This window comes from Apaloderma vittatum, unplaced genomic scaffold, assembly GCF_000703405.1.
Source record: "Apaloderma vittatum isolate BGI_N311 unplaced genomic scaffold, ASM70340v1 scaffold1477, whole genome shotgun sequence".
Lineage (NCBI taxonomy): Eukaryota > Metazoa > Chordata > Aves > Trogoniformes > Trogonidae > Apaloderma > Apaloderma vittatum.
This window is the reverse complement of record NW_009724307.1, coordinates 28444-51296: the sequence shown is the minus strand read 5'-3', so window position 1 is coordinate 51296 and position 22853 is coordinate 28444. Positions and strand designations below refer to the sequence as shown.

General features: G+C 37.4%; 1 protein-coding gene across 1 annotated transcript in view; it reads right to left on the bottom strand.

Annotated features, from left to right (window-relative positions):
* Positions 1–386: 386 nt before the first annotated feature.
* Positions 387–22853, bottom strand: part of TAF2 (TAF2 RNA polymerase II, TATA box binding protein (TBP)-associated factor, 150kDa) — a gene marked incomplete at its 3' end in the record, with an annotated part of 50581 nt that continues 28114 nt past the window's right edge. Inside the window, exons 13-25 of the mRNA XM_009872409.1 lie at positions 22553–22667; positions 22343–22452; positions 21514–21579; positions 19525–19777; positions 17463–17603; positions 16291–16401; positions 14468–14661; positions 13722–13861; positions 7801–7870; positions 6169–6278; positions 3625–3854; positions 906–1058; positions 387–492 (exon numbers count right to left, since the gene is read on the bottom strand). Coding sequence (XP_009870711.1) covers positions 387–492; positions 906–1058; positions 3625–3854; positions 6169–6278; positions 7801–7870; positions 13722–13861; positions 14468–14661; positions 16291–16401; positions 17463–17603; positions 19525–19777; positions 21514–21579; positions 22343–22452; positions 22553–22667 — 1799 coding nt within the window. The remainder of the gene's footprint in view (positions 493–905; positions 1059–3624; positions 3855–6168; positions 6279–7800; positions 7871–13721; positions 13862–14467; positions 14662–16290; positions 16402–17462; positions 17604–19524; positions 19778–21513; positions 21580–22342; positions 22453–22552; positions 22668–22853) is intronic.

Below are 22853 nucleotides of genomic sequence, written 5' to 3'. Positions count from 1 at the left end.
AAGTTCACCCCTAAACCATATCACCCAACACCACATCTAAGGGACACTTGAACACATCCAGGGATGGCGACTCAACCACCTCCCTAGGCAGTCTGTTCCAGCTCTTTTATTTATTCCTTAGCTTTTCACTTTTATAAGCCCAATATCTAGTTGTCTTACTTAGATATGCATGAAAATACACATGTACACAGTTATGTATAAACATATTGGAAGCTAAGGAAGTGTTCTTATGCACCCTTTACATCCCTCCTGGAATTCAGTTAACATTTAACACTTAACCAACCTTGTATGTATAGGAATAAGCAGTAGCAAAAACCCCCTCAAACCCACAACTCAAACAGTTGAAAAATTTGTACTATTTTTTTTGGCAATACTTTTGCTCATACCTGGTGTGGATGGTCTCTCCAACATATTCAAATGATGGTAAATAAAGGCTTGACTGTCATGAACTGTGTCCATATCAATTTCCTCCTCTTCTTGAGAGTTTGAGAACTAAGATACCAGGAAAAAAAAATAAGCAGATGCCAATAACTCATAAGAATATCACTACACAGAATTTAAAAGATTTTATTTATGAGGTAAACTGGGGGTGAGAGGGAAAGGAAGTGATATCTACCACTGCAGAGGAATAAAATTCAATAGAATTAAAAAGGGTCAGTGTCTTTTCTTCCTTCTAATTTACCGTGAAGCTGTGTGAACAAGAGCATGAACTGTCAACTTTAGTTCTTGCCAGCTGATAAAGAATCTGATGGTAAACGATTTTGCCAAAGTAAGCACAATAACTACTGTACACATATATACAACACGTCTTTTGTTTGAACACAGCTTTAAGGGAAGTCAGCAGAAGCAACTGCTGTTATTCTGAATATCCTACATATTGTGCAAGTTGAATTTCCATTTCTTACTCTGATTTTGAGTTTGACTTTACTGTCTTCATTCTTCTCTAGTATTTGCCCTGGCTCCAATGGAGACCCGAGTGGCATATCAGCCTTCCTCTTCACCCCCTGCTGATGACCAGAAATGCTGGATGCTGTTTCCTTAATAAGATGATCATCCTCCTGAAGCAGCATTAAAAGACCAAAATTAGAAGATAGCAAGAGCCATGTTTCAGCCTAAAAGAGACCTGATAGTTGAAAATACTTCTGAGTCAAGTGGGTGATTTGAACAAAGTTTTCCCTGTAGTTCTGGCAAAAAGTATTTTGTAAAACCCTGTATGGATTTGTGCCAACCTCTCCTACAAACATAGTTTCTCTTCTATCCCTGCTGCCTCTGCATATCTAGCATTGGCATCTTCTCTGTCCCTTCTCACAATCATGGTACTGTTGGTGTGCAACAACATTTGCTGCCTCTGAATAGCCTTTCTATAAATCTGTGCCTCGCAGACTCTCCTCAGTCCAAATCTCAGCTGAAAAACTGTGATAGCCTCTGATCTCCATATGAGATTTAGATAAATCTTCTTTCAGCTAGCTTTAAAAGCTAATGCTTACTTTGCTGAATATAAATCATAATGAGCACTTATGACTTGCTTTTTCTTAATTTCACAACAACATTTATTAAAAGAGTAAAATACTTTTCTAAATTACTGCTTAGATTATCAACAGAAAGATAATCAAAGGAATATAAAAATAGCAGGAGAGTCTACTAAATTATACATATAGTCATTGAAAGAGCAGACATGTGTTCCAATAAGCCCAATATGGAAAATACAGAAGGGAAAATAAAGTATCCACAGAAGCAAACATAATTAAAAGCCCATTGAAAACTAGATAAAAGCCGTATCACAGGCTTTCAAGAGCATATGCTCCTCCACTGAACTATCTTCCTCTGTCCTACAGACTCTTGCCCTGAACAATTAAATTCAATTTTATTAAGTAACTTATGCCATCCTCAGCAAATTCAGTGTCACAAGTCTATCAGCACTGATTTTAACATTTTTATGCTCTCAGAATATACAGTCTGCTTTAAAGAATGTAGTTAATCTGGTGTATGTCATCTGTTAAATCTTCTTTCCCTCAAATACATATTCCCCCTTTTTCATCCCTATTATTTAACCCAACACACTGCTGCTGTGAAACACTTTTTGATAAACTCTGGCTGCTGTGAGATGTTTAGATTTTTTTACAAGGAAAATCAGTTCCGTGAATTTTGGGGGAATTATAGTGAAAACTGTAACCTTAAAAGCACAGGGCAGGAGAATGGAGATGAGGCACAGGAGAATATACGAGGGATGAAGTGTAAATTAAGGCTTATACTACTGCTGTATTTTTGCACTAGTGTAAGCCAGTAATGCTGCTAAATGAAGCAGCCTCTTCCTCTTCCTCACACATTTCTGTCCTTGTGTGACTACATAATGAACTGGACCAGAAAACTGACCCTGCAGGAAAGATCTGTTCATAAAAAAGGTGGCTTTCCACCAGACCCTTCCCTGATCCAGCTCATGATGCAGCAACAACAATGGTACTAGCACAGGGGAAAGGACAGTATAGGAAAAAGAAGAGTTAAGAGGAAATTTTTTGATTAAGATAGTCTGGCTGCAAAAAAAGTTTGGGTGTTTGTTGAACTGTAGCCTAAAAATCTGCCAACAAAATGTCTCTTGCTATTTAATTCTGATGCTTATGCACAGCAAATTAGGACTTATTACATGCTCTGTAAATATGTATGCTCTAATATTTGACTCCATCTTAACTTTCTCCCCCTACTGGAAACAGCCCGTAAAATGCTGTGGTAATTTTCACTCTCAGCATACTTTTGAATAAAAGCAATTTAGCAATTAGCTATAGGACTGAAAAAGTAACAGTAAACCATCCTATTCAAAAGGGTGGAAAGAGTTTCAAACCACATGTTCACATTCTCCTTCAGGATTTACTTCTCAGCAGTTTCAATCAAATGCAGTTTTTGAAATTGCTAAGAAAATTACTTATTATTTCCACAACTGTTGAGTTGTTCCCTTCATAATTAAATTCATCCAACAAGAAGACTTAGTCTTGCAGCAGTGGCTGCAAAAAAAAAAAAGTATGAGTTGATTAGGTTAACATCTATTTTCTAACTACACAAAGGATTACGTGTTAGGAACAAGGCCTCCAAAGCCAGAAAGATATCAGAAGTTGTTACAAATCCTTCAGTACTAAATAGTCAGATTCAAGTTTTCACTGAAGATCTGTTAAAGCTCCAACTTCAACATCTAAAAAGTTGTTTATAAAGAGGTATATCTATGTATTTTAAGACACGATAAATTTACTGACATAAGCTTTTGTTTTGGATAATTGAATAACTTGCCTATAAGCAATATTCTTACTCTAATGAAAAAAGTTTTCATCACAGCATCAAACATTTCTGTGAATCACTTCACATCTCACATGCAATACAGAAAAAGGAAAGTTTTATAAAGAATGGAAAAGATGAGTCTAGAAAAAACAAGTAAAAAGCTTGCATACACTATGGAAAACAATTAAAAAAGTTATGATATATGGCAGCTGTTCACTTGGAAGGAATGAAGAGTAACAAGGTATAAAGGTAGCTTAGGTAAAGCATAAGAAGTCTGAATACAACGTAAAATTAAACCAGCAGCCAAGGCAAGGACTCGGAGCCAGCTGAATGGGATGTACACAGATGGCTTGTGCTTACGGTGCTCTGAAATCCTATGGCCTGTCCATGATTGTTAGCACTGTTCACAGGTTCCTGATTATTTGCAACTGATTCAGGGATAATCGTTGGATTAAGTACAGCCTTCTTTTCCTTCAGATTAAGAACAAGTCCAAGCTCTGGTAATGGTAAACAAGAAGGTCTGCTGAGGCCAAAAAGTGTGAAATAAAGGTCCACAGCACCACATCGTAATCTCCAGTCATGCGAAGTTCCTAAAGTCCAAAAGAGATTATTATTAATACAGATACAACCTTCTCCTCCACAAATAAAACAGTTTAAGTGATCTGGATCAACCAGAGTATGACATTCTCTGTGCTTAAAATACAATTCCCTCATTACTCCTGCCTCTTAATGGGTTGTAAAACATGTTTAGTAGAACAAGACTGGGAAACTAAGTGCTATAATAACATAATGAAAAATAAAAGTAAACTAATCACACATATACGATTTTATTTTTAAAGTTGCATTTGAAGTTTAACTCTCAGACAATTAAATATGGCATTTCGCTAACAAGCTGGCTTCCCAAACCAATGGATTTGGTCGCACTTGCCTATGTGCCTACTACACTTCATGCAGTAGGAACCTGAAGAAGGAATCGCACAGAGAGAGAACACAAGCCAGGAATGCACAAACGTGCTTTTTGGTGTCACTACTATGTCACGTACTTCACTGGATACTCAGCACTTTAATTCACACTGGAGATATATATTCTTAGTGCACAAAGCAGCGCTTCATTGCTTTCATTCTTCACTGCAAACTGTGTGCTGCTTTTATGTCTTCACACACAAATGGTCAAAGCACATTTGGCACCGATCACTACAGAGACATCTAACATCTGGTGCACCACTGCAAATTCAGCGATACTTGTGTTAACTGAGCCCAGCTCTTGACTGATTGCAAGTTTATTGAACATATTGTTCCACAGCAGGAATAGAACTATATGTGGTAAACAAGACACAGATGTGCCAACTGCCATGTTAATGTGGCTGTGCAAGACATAGCACAAAATAAAATTACAAGATTTATCCCTGTAACTACTAAGTTTTGTAGGGCTCAATCGTGTTTTGAGTAAGCTTAGCTGTACATGCACTTACCCAGTTACCAGTGAAAGTGATATAAGTATTAATGTGGACATTTCCAACACTAAAATACACTCCAGAGAACGACACATTCACAATTACTAATTTTAAAACTATTCTAATATTTTAACAACAAATAATTTATTCAACTTCTTAAACTACATCATCTTAAAATGATAGGAGGAATTCCCCATTCAGTATCTCTCTCCTTTTCCAGCAAAACAGCTCAGCTTAAACACAGCTGGTTGCTGAATTTCTCTGCAGTCTTTAGAACTTACGAGCACTATCAATTTAATGCAGATTAACAAAGAAGAAGAAGAAGGAAAAAAAAGATTACACATATCAATCAGAGTCTGTTTTCTGTTGCATGTGCTTACGTTAAATGAAAGCAACTCATAATTCCAGAATCACGCAGCTTTAAACCTGGCGACTAACTTGTCTCACATTAACAAACACTTTTTTTTCAAGGCACCCTGGAATGCTAGTTATCCCTTACAGAAAATAAATTGAAACATTATGTCATCTTGATGCGTAGAAATTTAAGTACATAAAGCCCCATGATTCATAATGAGAATGTATACCCTGTTTGTTACTTGCAAAAAGAGGTAATGGTTGTAAGTAACACTGCACACACTCTTCTCTCCAGAAAAAGGAAAAACAAACTCTCTGATGGGAACATCAAAATTGTTTATTTTCTGTGCTTGACACTTGGCAAATCCTACAAAACTGAACTACTAGTAGCCTCACCACTTCAACCCCTGAAGTGTAGCTGTAAACTTTTAAACACTAAAAATAATGATACACAGAGAACAGACAGCCTTCAACGACCTAAAACCGCTATATAAACGTTTATATGTAATCTATGTAGTAATGTGCCAGATGTTAAAGGGCAGTTTGTCAGGACTGGATAAAACTGCTTCAGTAATGAAAAACAGGTCAGTGGTAAAGATGCAAGCCCTTCTCTCATTAGGATCTTTCCTAATCACACAAGGCAAATTGAGTCTTAGGTTTATAATACACTTCTGAAAATCTCATTTAAATTATCTATACAAATGCTACCCTCTCATATTCACTCAGGGTCTAGTAAAAGAGGTCAAAGAGAGACAATCTAATCTAAAGCAAACTATAAAGCAAAAGGTAACACAGACACCATCACTTGAGGAAATACTTGTTTTGAACATCTGGACCAAAGAATTGTTCTATGCCAAAGTATATCAAAACACGCTAGAGAAGTAGACAAAAGAATGAAAACCAAGGTTTGACATCCCGTGTCACTGAGAAAGGTCTGGAGGTACCTAGATGCTATTGAAATACCGAGACTAAACTTCCGATTTCTAACTGTTGAAACAAAGAGAGCTCTTGGCAAAATCTGAAGCAAGCCTTTAACAGTTATTGCAAAAAACCTTATAGTAAGAACCCAACAAAACAATTAAACAAAAAAACCAACCTGAATTCATCAGTTTCCAAAGTTGATCTACCAAAGCTTCGTTACATAAGGGGGACTCCATGTTCTTGGTGAAAGGTGGATTCTTCGTCAGCATATCCAGAATTTTATGTCTGGAAAAGAAATAGAGAAAATCCCCATCTTTATTAAATCCAAATGAATAGGAATAGAAAAAATACAAACGTAAGAATACACAATCCGTTCAGTCTGCAATATTCTTACAATCTTATTCAAATACAGGGTTTCTTCCAAAATTTTAACCATTGTTTTACGCTTTTAGATCTTCTTTCTGTCCACAACAGGCACAGACACAGATTTACAATCAGCAATATAACTTAAAGATAAAATCTAAGGTGCAAACAAGCACGATGTCGTCAGACATCATTTTTAGCAGTTATGTACAACATTCTAGGCTACATTATGCTCTTCTGTTTAGTAATAATCTTTTTTGCAGACTGACTTGATAATTACAAAGAAGGAGCACCACTAGCAACAAAATTTTTAAATAACTTAAAATGCTTATGACTGATACTAAGTGGAAGGATCAAAATCCATGACTTGCATATTTCTCTGTCACCTCTTAAGTTCACTCAGTGCATGAAGATTCTGCACTTAACATGTTTGTTTACAATATTTAAACACTGAACTGAAAGTAGATACACTTTTACCCATTTTCTTTCTTTAAACTTGGTCTTGGAAACATTTTATGAATAATTATTTTTTCCATTCTTATTACTTCAACTATATTCACTGCACAGACAGCTTTCCTCTTGCTGTCTTACACATATGGGACAAGAAAACTCTTACAGGTATTTTTTTTCTTTTCTTTTTAGAAGAGCCTTACATATTGCACTCAATCCAAAGTTTAAACTCTTCTTTAAATAGATACAAATCAAATTAAATCTCCTTCCTAGACTGAAGATAAACCCCCTCCAGCAAGTCTAACTGTATCTACTTTCATTAACAAGAATGACAGAACAACCTTGTGGCTATGATCTTTCTAAGAAACCACCTATAGAGAGAGAATAAAAGTAATACTGTTTATCTTTGAAACTCAGTATTCTAATGCTGGCCACAAGAAGAAAGTGTTGAGGAAAAACAATGATTATGAACCTCGGCGTTCAAAGGTTTATAACGAATGTGCTAAAAGAGCCAATCACTCATCAGTGAAAAAAAAAGCTGAAACAGACAATACTAAAATTTACACCATATTTTCCACATGTTATCCTTTCACCCCATCTACAGTCTAACAATTGCTTTACACTCCTTGCTAGCAAAATGTTGTGCGCGCTATGTCTCTCTAAATATCACAAAGTCTTCTTGCCATATGTAACATCAGATTTATACACTTTATGATCAGGAAACGATCTCTGACTTCAGACTTCTGCCACAGGGACAGAACATACAGACAAAAATAACATAATGGAGAATAAGAACAGAGTATATTAATTTCAAATGTGAACTGCTGAAACATCAAAACACATTTCAATGTATATAAAACAACAAGAAGAAAAAAGTTTTGTGAAAAAGTATTAAGCAGATAAGCATTTGATCTATTCTAGCAATTCCAAAACAAGAATTTCCTTAGTAGTTCCAGCATTAGTAAAAATACTTGCACTTTATTAACTCACTAACCTTATGTATGGTACAGGATCATTCTGAACCATAGTGAGCAGCCACTGTAGTTCTTCATAGCTCCTGTCAACTGCAAAGAAAAATACAACAAAATGCCCATAAATATACATAAACCTGAAGGATTTTGATCAAGACAATCACAAGTTCCTGAATTAGCACATAAAAGAGCTTGAATCACCGCAACTAAAGAGGAATTTCATTAATTATAGTGCAAAGTCAAAGGTAGTTTACTCTCCACTGAAACAGAAATGTGCACCAGACTCCCTCATGCCTCATTTGTTCATTAAGCACCAACTTGATGATCAGCAGGCAACTCTCACTCATGAGCTTTGTTTGGGAAGATCATAGAGTAAATGATCATCTTGATATTACACGCTTTCTAAAATGAATGTATTCAAATATCCTTTCAACAATCAGAGAAGTATATTTTCTGTAGAGAACAGAGTATATACAATTCTCACATGCAGGAATCTATGAAAGATTACTATCTATGAATAGGGTAGAAAGAGGAAGACTACAGGGCTTATACAAAACTGCAAACATAGTCCTCTCAGTGGCCTTCCTTAGGTTTTTGAATCAGTATACTTTGCAATTAAAATGGATTTTGAAACCTATCAGCACATGCTTCTAGAAAATTGCTGACTGATGCTGTTAGAAACAAGATTAGCTTGTTAGCTTAAAATTTACGTTACATTACAGAATTCCTTTGACTGTCAGTGTAACATGGCAAAATAGAAAACAACACAGGTTATCGGCCGATTACACAGATAATGAAAGAATTTTATCTATTATTTTTCTCAGGAGTATAATTGTAAGATTTTACAGAACTACTCTCTTCTCATTTCCTCAGAACAATGAAGAGCTTGCTTAGGCTTTCCTTTATTTCAAAATTTGGGGTGTGTTAAACATTCCTGTATAGGCAGCTCCAAAAACATTTCTGCTGCTTTCCATTTTGTGGTCCTAGCAGTGTAATTCTTTCTTTTCAGAAAAAGACCTAACACATAGAATAGAATCATAGAATAGTTTTGGTTGGAAAAGACCTCTAAGATCATCGAGTCCAAACATTGATCCAGCCCTACCAAGTCAGCTGCTAAACCATGTCCCTGGGCACAACATCTACTTCTCTTCTAAACACCTCCAGGGATGGTGACTCAACCACTTCCCTGGGCAGGCTGTTCCAGTGCCTGATAACCCTTTCACTGAAGAAGCTCAGCCTAAACCTCTCCTCGCTACAACCTCCTTTCAAGTAGTTGTAGAGAGTGATAAGGTCTTCCCTCAGCTGCCTCCTCTCTGGGCTTAACAACCCCAGTTCCCTTGGCAGCTCCTCATGAGACTTGTTTCTCCAGATCCTTCACCAGCTTCGTAGCTCTTCTTTGGACACACTCCAGCACCTCAATGTCTTTCTTGCCACAAGGGGCCCTAAACTGAACACACAATTCAAGGTGCAGCGTCACCAGTGCTGAGTACAGGGGCACAATCATTTCCCTGCTCCTGCTGGCCAGGATACCTGGGCACCAGACACCTGCATGCTGCTGGCTCACGTTCAGCCGGCTGTCCACCAGCACCCCCAGCTCCTTTTCCGCTGGGCAGCTCTCCAGCCACACTTCCCCAAGCCTATAGCACTGCCTAGGGTTGCTGTGACCCAAGCACAGGACCAGGCACTCGGCCTTGTTGAACCTCATGGCTTCAGCCCATCCATCCAGCCTGTCCAGGTCCCTCTGAAGAGCCTTTCTACCACTGGGCAGATCAACGCTCCCGCCCAACTTACTGTTTTCCACAACTCCTTCAGTCTTCCCTCACTGGGCAGGTTCTCCAGCCCTCTGATCATCTCTGTGGCCCTCCTAAGGACCCTCTCCAGTCTGACCACATCTTTCCTGAATTGTAGGGGCCAGAACTGGACACGGTACTCCAGGTGCGACCTGACAAGTGCTGAGTAGAGTAGATCACATCTCTATCTCTGCTAGCAGGGCCCCTCTGGATGCAGACCAGGATCTGATTTGCCCTTCACCATTGCAGTGGTGCCCTGCTGGCTTATGGTCAGTTTGCTCTCTGCCAGGGCCTCCAGGTCCCTGTCAGTGATGCTGCTCCCCAGCTATGCAGATCCTAGCTGGTACTGGGCTCTTTGGTTATGTCGTCACAGGTGCAGGACCTTGCACTCGTCTTTGCTAAACTTCATTTGGTTTTTGCTTGTCCACTCTTCCAGCCTGCCCAGGTCTGTCTGTAAGACAGCCCTCCCTTCAGACATGTCCACCTCACCATTCTGCTTAGTGTCATCAGCAAACATAGTGAGACCGTTTTTAATGCTGTTGTCCAGATAATTTATGAAGATGTTCCCTGAGGGACTCCACTTCTGACAGGTTGCCTGCCAGTCTGAGCAAAACCCACCAGATGGCCTCTGAGAGTGGTCCATGACCCAATTTCCTACTTCTCTCAGAGTCCATCCATCCTGTCTGTATCTTGCCAGTTTGTCTAGGAGAAGGCTGTGGGAAAAGTGTGTAGATCTTCATACTTCTGGTAGACACAAAAACAAGTGATTGCTTTCTGAAGTAAAAAGCCTCTTGAGATTTTTTTCAAATTACAAGAGATGGTGTATCGGTTTGCAATTACAGCAGAGCATCTGTGTGACCCCACACTTCAACATTTATGAGACTAGATAACCACGGATACCTACTCGGAATGGTTTGTTGTTACCTCTTCTAAATATGGAACTGCTTTTGTCGTATACATATAGCTACTAACAGTCGTATAACTATCAGAAGCTAACTTAAAGAAGTTAAGAAACCCTGTTCAATTCTAGCCGGTTTAGATCAACTGTCCAAGTCCTTATATGCTGGCTCAAGCATTTTACAGACCTACTGAGTCTTAAAAAAACCCTTAATATTAACAGCAAAGAAAACAACTTACTCAGTTCCATGGAGAAATTATTTATTTTAAAGTAACTTAAAAAAGGGCAGTGCTATTCCTACCCTGAGAGTTGATAGAAAAACATGGGAGTTCCACGCCGCCCCAGAAAATACAGACCTTCCTTTTTATGGAAATTACAAAATCCGTGAGCTTCCTTTACAAGAACTTTTAAAAGGCCAGCTCTGGCACAAGCAACAGGCATTTGATAGCTGCTGGTTTACATCCAGTATGACTTGGAAACCAGGTAACTGGGAATCAGACCTCTTGGCAATAGATGGCCAATCATTTCTCCTTCCAAAGCCTGGTTTAGGGCCCTGGGAGACAATCGCTGCTAACTTCTGTAGGCGTAGCTGAAGAAGTGAGTTAACACACTGTGCTTCTGGGTCTACCGCTCCACCAAAAACTTGCCATTCTTATAGCAGGAGCAAAAGCTAATGTGTTCAGTGCTGAAAGGTGCTATTCGAGATATGTCCCTGATGACCAGTCTGACAGTAGGGTTGTGTTGTGAATCACAGTGACGTTATAGTAGATAAGATACTTATATCTGCTATATCAAAGAAAATGCTGTTGACAAGGGGCAAGGCAGTGAGGTACAGTAATACTCTAATCCATAATTTCCAGATCTCATAGTGAGCTCAGTCAAACATTACATATGGCTCAATCACTGACTTCTTCAAGTTATCTTGCTACTGCTTTTTACCATTCAAGTTTTACCTTCCTGTAGAGCATTTCAAGCAACTTACCCTACCTTGCTTACACAGCAAGCCATGTGATCAGCTGTTTTAAAAGATGTACTATATTACTTTGCAGTACAAACACTTTTTTTATCCAAGTCAGTTATTACCTAAAAACACCACCCATAAAAGGTCAAGAATTTAATGAAAAAACATTATTTCTATCAGTTTGTCTTTCCAAAGGGTGGGATGAATTAGAGAGAAGACTATTCTAAAGGAAGCACGCTGATGAGTAAGCTTTCCATTCTCCAGCAAATCTTTCCACTAACACTCTATGAAGGGAGGAACAAAGCAAGTAGCCTAACAGAGAGACAGATGCACAGCAGCGGCAGGATTTTGAATTCACAGAATCGTTTGGGTTGGAAGGGACCTTAAAGGTCATCCAGTTTCAAACCCCTGCTGTGGGCAGGGACACCTCCCACTAGACCAGGTTGCTCAAAGCCCCATCCAGCCTGGCCTGAATGCTTCCAGGGAGGAGGCTGTCACAAATTCTCTGGGCAACCTGTTCCTGTGTCTCACAGTGAAGAATTTCTTCCTTATTTCTAATCTAAACCTACCCTCTTTCAGTTGGAAACTATTACTCCTTGTCCTATCACTAAATGCCCTTTTAAAAAGTCTCTCCCCAGCTTTCCTGTAGCTCTTTTAAGTACTAGAAGGCTCTATAAGGTCTCCCCCAGAGCTTTCTCTTCTCCACGCTGAACAACCTCAACTCTCAGCCCGTCCTCATACAGGAGGTGCTCCAAACTGCTGATCACCTTCATGGCCCTGCTGGACTCATTTGAACACGTCCATGTCCTTCTTATGTAGGGGGTCCCAGACCTAGGGTTTCAGTAGAGCAGAGCAGAGAGGCAGAATCACCTCCCTCGACGTGCTGGCCATGCTCCTTTTGATGCAGCCCAGGATGTGACTGGCTTTCTGGGCTGTGAGTGCACATTGCTGGGTCACGCTGAGCTTCTCATCAACAAACATCCCCAACTGCTTCTCCACGGGGCTGCTCTCAGCACATTCTCTCCCCAGCCTGTATTTACGGTTGGGTTTGCCCTGATCCATGTGCAGGACCTCCAAGGAATTCTAGCTGGGTATCACTCACAGGGTATCCTCACAGTAGATGTGCAGTGGGTTATGGATCCAGAACACCTGGTGAATTACAAGACTGAGGACTGAGCCTGAGTGACACTCGGTGCACAGCCTCCCTTCAAGTTCTTAGTTTTTCTGTATGACAGTCTGTTTATAGTCTGTAAGTGCATGTCTGAATTCTGCCAGATGTGTTCACTCAAAGACTCCAATTGCCTTAAAAACTCCCACTGTCAATCTAGTTTGAGAAGTCTTTGGACAGAATGACAGGAGTAAGATAAAGTAATAAAGCCCTTATAAAAAAGAAAAAAACATTACTCATGTAAAAAGCAAAGGAAACTCTCCATTAAGCTGAAAATGAAAACATGACATCTGAGGCAGAATAATTATAAGTCTAGAATCATCAGTCTGTTCACAGAGGAAATATTGAAGGATTTGGCCACTTTCATAGGGACAATCCTTCAAACACAAGAACTGTCACAAGTCTGTTGAACAGAGAAAGACTAACCCAAATAAATGAACAGCTCAACATAGTAACAAATTCGTTTTTAAAAATGCAAATCAATAACGCTATAATTTCTAACTACCTGTATAAAATCTGTCAGGGCTGAATTTTAATTTCAAAAGGAATTTAAGAAAGTTACCCAGTATTTTTTTCAAGGACTTGCACCAGTCAACTAAGATGAAGACAATACTAAAAGAATGGAAAAGCCATGTAAGGAACGGCAAAGTAGAATCAACCTAAAATAATGAAAATAATTGAAGTTTCAAAAATCTAGAACCCGAAGATTTACGCGAAAAGCAAAATAAAAGAGATTAGCAAGAAGGTAATGCAAAATCAAGAACTCTGACTAGCAATTATGGCTGAACTCAACTGAATCAAAATCACTGAAAATCAAGTGTTAGAAAGAAATCACCAAACCCCCTTACCACTACTCATTGTGCTGTCTACTCATTATTTCAAAACTTAGGTATTTGATTCAAGGTATTTGATTGCAAGACACTGAGAATGCTCATCCCATCTTGATAACTCTTGCATTCTCTAGGACAAAGCTTTAATAGAAATCTCAGCTTCTTATCAATACATCTGTCATCACAGAAGTTCTTCCGACAGACTCTGTTTCAACCAATAATCATGAATGAAGTATTACATTTTTCTACTGTATCGCAAGTGTTACAAAGTATCAAAATATTAAAAAAAAAAGGTACCTTTTGTGTAATCAACAACAGCCTCCAAAGCTGCTATTCGGACGTCTATGAAGTGCCCATATTCTGCATATGACTTGAAGAGAGCAGGGTCACTTGGGACATGACCATTCTTCTGAAGCACTCGAATAGCTTTTAAACAGCTACATTTGGTAGAAAGAGAAAATTTACATTAGGTTTACATAATGTCAGCCAAGAAGAATAAAATTACTTTCTTCAAAATCAAGTACTGCAGTTCTTCTAGAATTGTATTAGCAAATTAACATTGCATCATGGAATGCTTTAACATGTTATGATTACTTTCACAGCACTAACACACAGCTCTCATTAACTCTGAATTAGGCAGAAACAAAAACACAGTTCCCCACCACATCGAATCCATTGCTTGGTTTCACTAGAACTGTACTGACTTACAGAGAAAACACAGCTCAGGTTAAGTTGTGTGCTCTACAGATATTGTTACAGGGCTACCTTTTGCAAAGCTTTCATAAACATTCTTCTTAAAGAGGCACAAATACGGTCAACTTATGTGAGCTATTAAAGGTCTACATTAATAGAAATTAATGTTGAAAAATAAGCAAAAAACTCTCATTATCAGCCTGCGGAAACTGGAAAGAATGTGACATTTAAGATAAAGACACACAAGCTAAAATTTCAAATACTAACTATGGAGAAGGGTAGACAAAACCAAAAAGAATAGCATTAATGTGTTTGGTCTCTTCACATATACAACAATTATTAAACCACACCTGACTGTAATGGTATGCCTGTAACTGGGAAGAAGTTTCTCCATATTTAAGAAACGGGTAATTTCCTCAAGAATAAGTCGAACATCAGGATTTAAGTTATCCAGTGTTCGAACTTCGTTGTTCACACTGACTGCAGGAGTTACAGAGTTGGCTAGGGCATCAATCAGCTCAGCACGATAGTAGTTGTCTGAAAACTAGATAAAAACAGCATTTAAACACAAGCAAAAGTAACAACATATATTCTTTAAAAGCTGAGGCATGTTGATACACTATTACAGAACAAGATCTTAAAAATAATATGAGAAACCACAAGAGAAAGCAAAACAGGAATAAATTTGTTCTGAAAATGGATTAGAAAGTGATTGAGCAAACAGACATGCTATCATATCATAGCAGCTGTATCATATCATTAGATTCAGTTATTTTGTGATTAATCTTTACTCTATAATGAGAATATATTAATAGTAATGTAAGAATACTAATGGTAATAAATTGTTTCATAAAAATGGAAAAATCAGGCACTGAAAATTCTCCAGATACGAAAAATAAAAGCCATTATTTCTAAATGTGAATGCTGAAAAATACTTGTCTATTTCTAACTTCAGTACCAAGGTTAATGGGTGCCTCAGAAAACCAGACAGTTTATGCACACAGAAACTTCACAAGCTTCTGAGGTGAACTACTGGGCTCTCTGCTGCTTAGTGAGGAAAACCTCGCTCTTTTTACCCGGGCTCAGAGTTTCACCTCTTCCATTATTGCTAGTCACGGCATTTGGTAGTTGTGTTAGTAAGCAGAAAAAAGTATTAAAAAAATAAAAAGCAGAAAAAAGTACTGGATTTGAATATTACTTAATTTAAACCCTGTATTTATTGAGAACTGGTTAAAGATGACAAATTCATGCAAAGTGAGGCAGGATCTCTCCTGTGGTGCGGGTAGATGGTAGCACAATTCAGCATGTTCTGTGACTACTGGTACTTGCATGCACATGCCTAACTCTCCATCTCTCCACCCTCGATTACCCTCTTAATTCAGGAATCCTGCAACAAGTGTCTTGTTACAGTACGTGTTTCTGCATATGAGAAAGTGAGGCTTAAGACACTTCAGATTTGTTCCACTTAACTTCAGGTAATTAATTAGGAAGATTATGTTAAGCTCCTAGCAGCTGTAGACTTTCTCTGTAGCTAAGAAGAAGGAACTCTGTATCATCCCTGGATCTTAAAAGTCATCTATTCATCCTTCAGAGGTGGTCTGTGTGAGAAGCAACTTTGGATGACAACACTTCCAACTCAGATGCTTCAATTTAGTGCCAGAACAATATTAATCTGGGTTTCAGCCGTTATTTAACTAGATGAAGACAACCTAGTTCTGTGAGCTAGAGCTGACATTCAGAATCCCAGAGTCCCGTATATCATTAAAAAGTATTTTCTTTCCTTGCTCTTTCAAACATGCTTTTCAAGGTGAAAAAAAGCCCCAACAAACCAGTGCTTAACTTTGCATGTTACATGCTAGCTTCCTGCACATTTTCTCAAGAAGTCTTTCGAATGAAAAAGCTTAAAGCAAGAAAAGTATGTGTGCAAATTAAGACAGGCAGCTCCTTAAGTACGTCAACAAGCATAAAGAACTTTGGAACATCCAAGAAATGCTGCCATAGAAATGTCAGCTGCAGAACATTCTGTAACGTTTACTGTTTAGTTTAGAGTATCACCTTTTCATCAACTCTCCTAGCCAGATATTTAAATTCGCGGCATAAAACATCATGCAGCTTATTAACCAAGACATTTTTCAACAGAAAAGTGAGAGATTAAAATAAACACATTCTTTACCTTATTCTTCCTGTTATCGTTATACTTGATCAAATCCAAAATAAACATTAAAACCTCCTTAGGACAGAGGTTGTGAACGTCTCTCAGAAGGGCCATGGCAACAGGCATAGTCTGTGTAATAAAATTAATATTAACATCACTCTTACATTAGTAAAATGACAGTTACAGCTTCAGAAGAGCTACATCCTGACTATGAGCAATTAATAGTTTTACAATAGCAAATCCCTAGACAGTTGTATTTAAACGCTTTTTCAATGTCATATACATGCTATATAATTTTCAGATCAAATAATCTATCCAATTACTGCTCAACAATTAGTCATAGTGCAGACATTTGGGAAAATTATGTCCAAGAAAAGACTCTTGAGTCAAGGCACTGTCAAAAAGACAACATGAAAAATATGGAAAGACAGAAAATGATGATGGAACTAATTCTGAGACAGACACTGAATGTGAGTGTTTTCTTGTAAAGCTCCCATTCCTAGTGAGAGGTGTAGATCCAATGCTATTAGCAAAGAATTATTAGCCAGACAGATATTAGCCTGATGAGGTATTTATTTCTGAATGAGCTAAGCAGCTCTCCAGGCTCCACTCACACAGAAAAATACAAAAGGTCGAAGAAAGAGATGCGAGGAGACAGATGAAGCAGGTTTGGACAGAGTAAGGAAAGAAAATTTGAGTTTTCTCCATAATCAGGAATATAAAATCTGTGAAATAATAACTCTATCAACCAGTAATTACAAAGCGAATCTTGAAAGAACCACTGTACTTTATTTTGTTATCCACTGGACAACCAACAACCATAGAATCCAGTGAAAAAACTTGTATTATCATCAAAATAAGCTGAAGCAATTGTGATGTTGACAATTAATAGAAAGGAGAAAGCTGGAAGGATTATGCAGTGCTTTGAACTAAAAAGCCCACCAATTATGCTAAGATTTATGAAATTTTATTTGCAGTATCATATAACTGCCATTAATGAATTAAGATAGCTGCTGAATTCACCTAAAAGATAAAATCAGTAGCTTTATTACTATGCAATAAAATAAATTTAAGAATAAGCTTACAAATATTTAAATATGACCATTACATGTACTCAATTCCTCTGTAGGAATGTTCTTGCATTTTGACATTTCTTTTAAAAAGTTCAGTGAAAAAAAAATATATTTTACCTTTTGCAGAAAGTAGCTTTGAAAGTTCATGAAGTTGTTGGTCTTCACAATGTTTGGACAAGTCTTACAACAAAACATTCGGGTAAAGAGCGACTTCATGGCTGGTGGTCCTGTCCACGTACTTACCATGGAATTTGCAATCTATGTAATTAGGGGGGAAGGGAAATTGTATTAACATCACCATGGCAAGCTTAGTTTGGCTGTAGAAAAATACACATTTCCCATAATCAAAAAGGATAATTGCCAAGAACATACTGTCCTTCAACTATATATACATTTTCATCAATGTATTATCTTACATTAGCTGAATTCGCACTGCTATGTCTTATGTATCTTTGCTACATTAAAGGTAAATTTTACAGAATTGTTCCACTTGGAAGATGTCTGCAACTAATTATCTTTCCGTGATAAACTTCTGTTCTTAATTATTTTCCCTTCTAAATTTTAGATGAAAATTATGTGTTTAACAAGCCAAGTCTTCTGGCTCTACAGAAGCCAGTGATGGAAGAGGCTTTTGCAGTACCAGCTTCCCAAATTTACCCTGCCAGTAACCTCAGCCTAGACTTTAAGTAGACCTCAGCCACTCCAAGACTAAAAGACCACCCCTAAAGTGGAAGGCAAGTCAGCTACCTCTAACTTTAATCGCAACTCCCAAAGAGACTGTGCACGGAGACAAATTTATTGCCGTAGTCTGTTTGGGTGTATGACGGTAAGGTTCCACAAAGACAAAATTGCTTTTGTGCCTTCCCAGCACCCTGGGTTTCATACATTTGCTGTACAGAGCAACGAAAGCCTGCAGACAAGAACAGCTACGCCTGATGTGTGCCAGATTTTGTGTGTGTGTGTGTGCACAAACCACTGGGACCAATGCTCTCTACAACAAAGCAGGAGTTTCCATTGTTACAGACCCACCACAAACTAAGGGAAAATATGTTTTTGCACGCAAGAAAATGAATTTGATGATTTCCTTCTAAATCATATAGCAGTTTTCAAAGGGTATTACATAACAATAAGAGAAAGAAAAGCAACAGGCTATCTGAAGATGAGTAACAAACCATTTCTCACATCATAACACAAGCAGGCTTGTGTCTTGCATTATTTCTACTTGAAAAGACTGCAGGTACCCTCTATTTCGCATCCTCCAATCCAGTATCGCATAAAAAAATGCCCGAAGATGTAATTGTCATGTGCAGTTATGAAACTCCCCAATGTCTGAGGCAGGGCGAGTCTGTGTGGCTGTTGTCGCTTTTTTTCAAACTCATAGCACATCACCAACACTGCAATAGATCTGAATGGGAAAATGAGTCTGCAAACTCCTGGGACTTAATGTTGTGACACTGCTTTTCTCCTTCCTTTGTAGGGTTATTTGTCGTGAACTATTTGGCAAAGTGTGTTCTTTGTCAACGAGGATTTAATATGTTACCTGGACACTTTATGCCTGAAAGACTGAAGTACTGTTTTACGAGAAAGTATACAGTACATTTAGAAAGTGTAGTAAATTCAGTTTTATAATTGCATTGTCACCTAATTCTAATTCTGTGTCTAAAGGAAAAAAATCTTATAAAAGTCAAATAATTGCCCTGAAAAGATAATATTTAATTGCAGACCAACATCTTTATTGTACCCCTATTCAAACTGAAACAATATAAAGGCAGCAATCTCAATTCACATTAAACAGACAGATGAATTTCAGCACTTCAGAATTCCCAACAAAGAGGCCAAGGAACTTCCCAGTAAAATAAAAAAATAGACTTTGGCTCTGAAAAAAAATTAAACAAAAGTCTTTTATTTCTGCCACTTAATGAAATCTGGAAAAATCCCCTGTGGTTTTCATGTCTGACATCTCAATTTTGACAATTATGAAAGCCCTCTGCAGTCTCCATTTACAGACTAAAATAATACAGCTTTCCTTTCAAATCAGTCATGTCAAAAATACTTGGCAAACCCTTCTAAGAAGCTAAATATGAACCCAGTTCGAGAACTGTCATGAGTTTTGACCTGTTTTCAAATATTTACAACGCCTAGCGGATTTCTTCCCTTGCTCACCCCCACACAACCTCACCTTTGCAAGGCAGAAGCAGGCCAGCATTCTCACTCGGTAGAAACATTGTTCCTGTTCTAGTATATCAGTCAGTGCAAGCCGTGATGCTGGGGTGGGGAATTTTTCCAGTGCTAGAATGGCTTCTTCTTGTGCAACCACATCCCTCTCATACCGAAGCTGATACTGCCACATGAAATCAGATTGTTCAAATTCTACCTTCCTCAGTACTGACATATCAGGGTCTATTCTTATCCAGAGCAAAGGGGAATCAGCACTAAGACAGACAGGAGAAACATTAATAGCTTACAACATTTCAGAACTATAGACATTTAAAAGATATTCTAACTTGTTATGAGTTATTTTTCAAGTATTTATATTCAAAGAACCATTAAAGAATCTAACTTAGAAGGGACTTTTGACACCTGGTCCAATCTCCTCCTTCTGGGGTGGCAACTCTATAGCATCCCAGGTCCAAACCCCTAATACATTGCAGTTAATATAGTGTTTTAGTATTTTTTATCTACAGATTTTAGTTCATGGTAAGCTACTATATGATCTCAACATATTTAATTCTACTTCGTCAGATACTGTAACCTTCATAAGTGAGCAGCCCTTTATCATGTTCTACAGGTTCACTATTAAAAAAAAATGCAACTAAGAAAATCTGGTGATAAAACATCAGGTTTTTTATATACTATTTTTATCAATAGCTGTGCAAATGCTTTACAAAAACACACACTATGATGATGAAAGCTGGCAAAGGTAATGATTCAAATGCACAGAACTGCCAAGTCAAATTATGATAAAAGTGAAAGTATCAACAGACAGAATTAAAGTTTTAGTCCTACAGATAAAAATTATTCAGCTGTATTTCACCCAAACAAGCGTTTTATACTTTAATATTCACACAGTACCATAAGTGCAGAAGTAATTCATGGGAGGAACAAGCACAAACTATATAATAATGTCTCTTACTCAGTTTTCCACATAAAATTGGTAACAGCAAAATACAGAAATGGAATTAGGAGTTTGGAATGATGAAAGTAACATCATTATAAATATGATGCCTATTTCTATATACGTTTGTAGAATATCTTAAATTACTGTCAAGATAGTAGCTAGCGAAGAAAGTATAGTGAAAAGAGGAGTGCCTACATGCACTCTATTTAAAAGAACATTCTATTATATTTTTAGTAGAAAAGAGAAAAAACATAATCATATATGCTCGGAGCAAATGAGTCCAAACTGGACAAAAGAATTATGGCATCACAGATTAGAAAGTTAGCAGACAAAAGCGTGACTTGCATAAAATCATATACCGGTTCAAAGGTAGGTCTAAGAAGATCATTAAAGTCTCACCTTGGTGCAATGTAATAGCTACCTGAACATAACTGATCAGAATTACTCACAAATATTTATGCTAATTGCTCTTAAATACAATTTCTGAAAGCACCCCTTGCTCCAGCTCAAGGAGGGTAAAGCAGGTATTTACATTGAGCAATAATTTGTTTCCAAAGAGCTCAACAGTTCCAGCTGAAATTAATGCCAGTATGGATTTCAGCACAAAGCATTTCATCACTTATTTTCGATCTAAAAGGATTCTTTCACAATTAACCACAGATTTCAGGAACTTGTCTGTCTTAGTGCCAGTTAGATGATCTTCATCAAAGTCCAACAAAAATTGTTCTTATTTTGTTAAGAGCAAATTCTTGTTTGCATTTTACTATAAAGTCAGCTGAAAGATATCATTAGAAATGGATAAAAAAGAAGCAAGTAATGTGTTGTATCACTTTATCATGCCTCTTTATTAACCCATACATTTTACGCTTCACCAGCATTTTCCCAGCTTCAAAAGAAAAGTCTCCAAGAAGGCAAAGAAATATAGTACATTCTTGACATTTGCCAGTCATATAACGAAGTCAAACATGACTATCAAATCCTTCAAAAGACCATGCTTTAGACAAGGGGAAGGCTCAGTCTCACACTGAGAAACTCCAACAACTAACTTACTCCATAGCAGAAAGATCCATGTCCACCTCTTCTCCATTCATCAATGGAATCTTTTTCTTCTTATTTCTACCAAAAAAGAGAAAACAGGAAAAAAAGCCTCATTAATTACCGTACTGTTTATATGTTAAGCTTGCAGAAGTAGTCTCTGTGTATTTCACAACATTGAAAAATAATGCCCTCTCCAGCAAAGAATCACGAAATTGAGTGCGTTTTGTTCAAATAATACTGATATGAAATAATAATTTCATAATAAAGCAATAAGCATCGGTTTGAATTTCACTCACACCATTTCTACAATTACAGATAAGCATACAATTCTGAGAAGTAGAGCTCAAAGTAGTTATTAAAATGCATTAGGAAACTGAAAGAGTCTGTCTGGGAAGCATGTTAACTCTCCTGCTCAGTAGGTTTAGTGAACAGTCCTGGCACTCTTAACAGAAAAGGAAAACTATGCAAGTGCTTCAGTCAAGCATCTTCACTTGAGGTACTCCTCTGGCCAACATTTGCCTTCCTTCTAATCTGTCTTTCCCAGTAAAAGGCACTTTGAATAATTTGATTAATAAGTCTTCACTGAACTTCTATATAAATGAGCTCCTTATAAAACTTTTATAAAATCACTTGAAATCAAGAATTCCATATAGAAGGTAAGGCCTCTTGCTGTCCATAAAGAGTAGTGAATTCTGTTTTCTCCCTTTGCATCATGGGTAAAACTTATTCAATAAGATTAAGAAAATATAAACAGATAATTTAAAACAGCATATATTTATCACCAAATGCACTATATGTTTTCATATATCCATATAAAATATATTTGCAGATTACTTCTTACCTTCTGCTTTTAGAATGGCAAGGTATATCATGTTTAAGACTGTTTTCTTCAATCTGCAATGTATGGTTGAATGATCCATCAAGCTCTTGCACTGTCACTTTAAGCGGACCCTTCAAGTTCACGAGATTTTGTTATTAATATTACATTTATGCTTATTAATGTATACATCGCGCTTGTACGTGTAGGTAAAATATGGAAAATAGACCTTACCACGTATTTCTGAGTCCCAGGAGATGTGTAGTCTTGTTTTATTTCCAATTCTAATACATTCCGTTTTCTATTAAATGCAAAGCTGCCATAAAATTTTACCACTCCACTCTGATCCCTAATAAGCAGTATAGGAATTCTAGTGCACATTAGTTATAAATAAACGCAATTCTCAATGTTTTCATTCTTTACACTTGCTTTACGCTTCTCTATCCCTAGAATTTCCTATCTCAACAAAATCAAGAAACAATAACACTCATGTTCATTCATGAACTTTTAAAGATTTTTTTTTCTTTGAACCGTT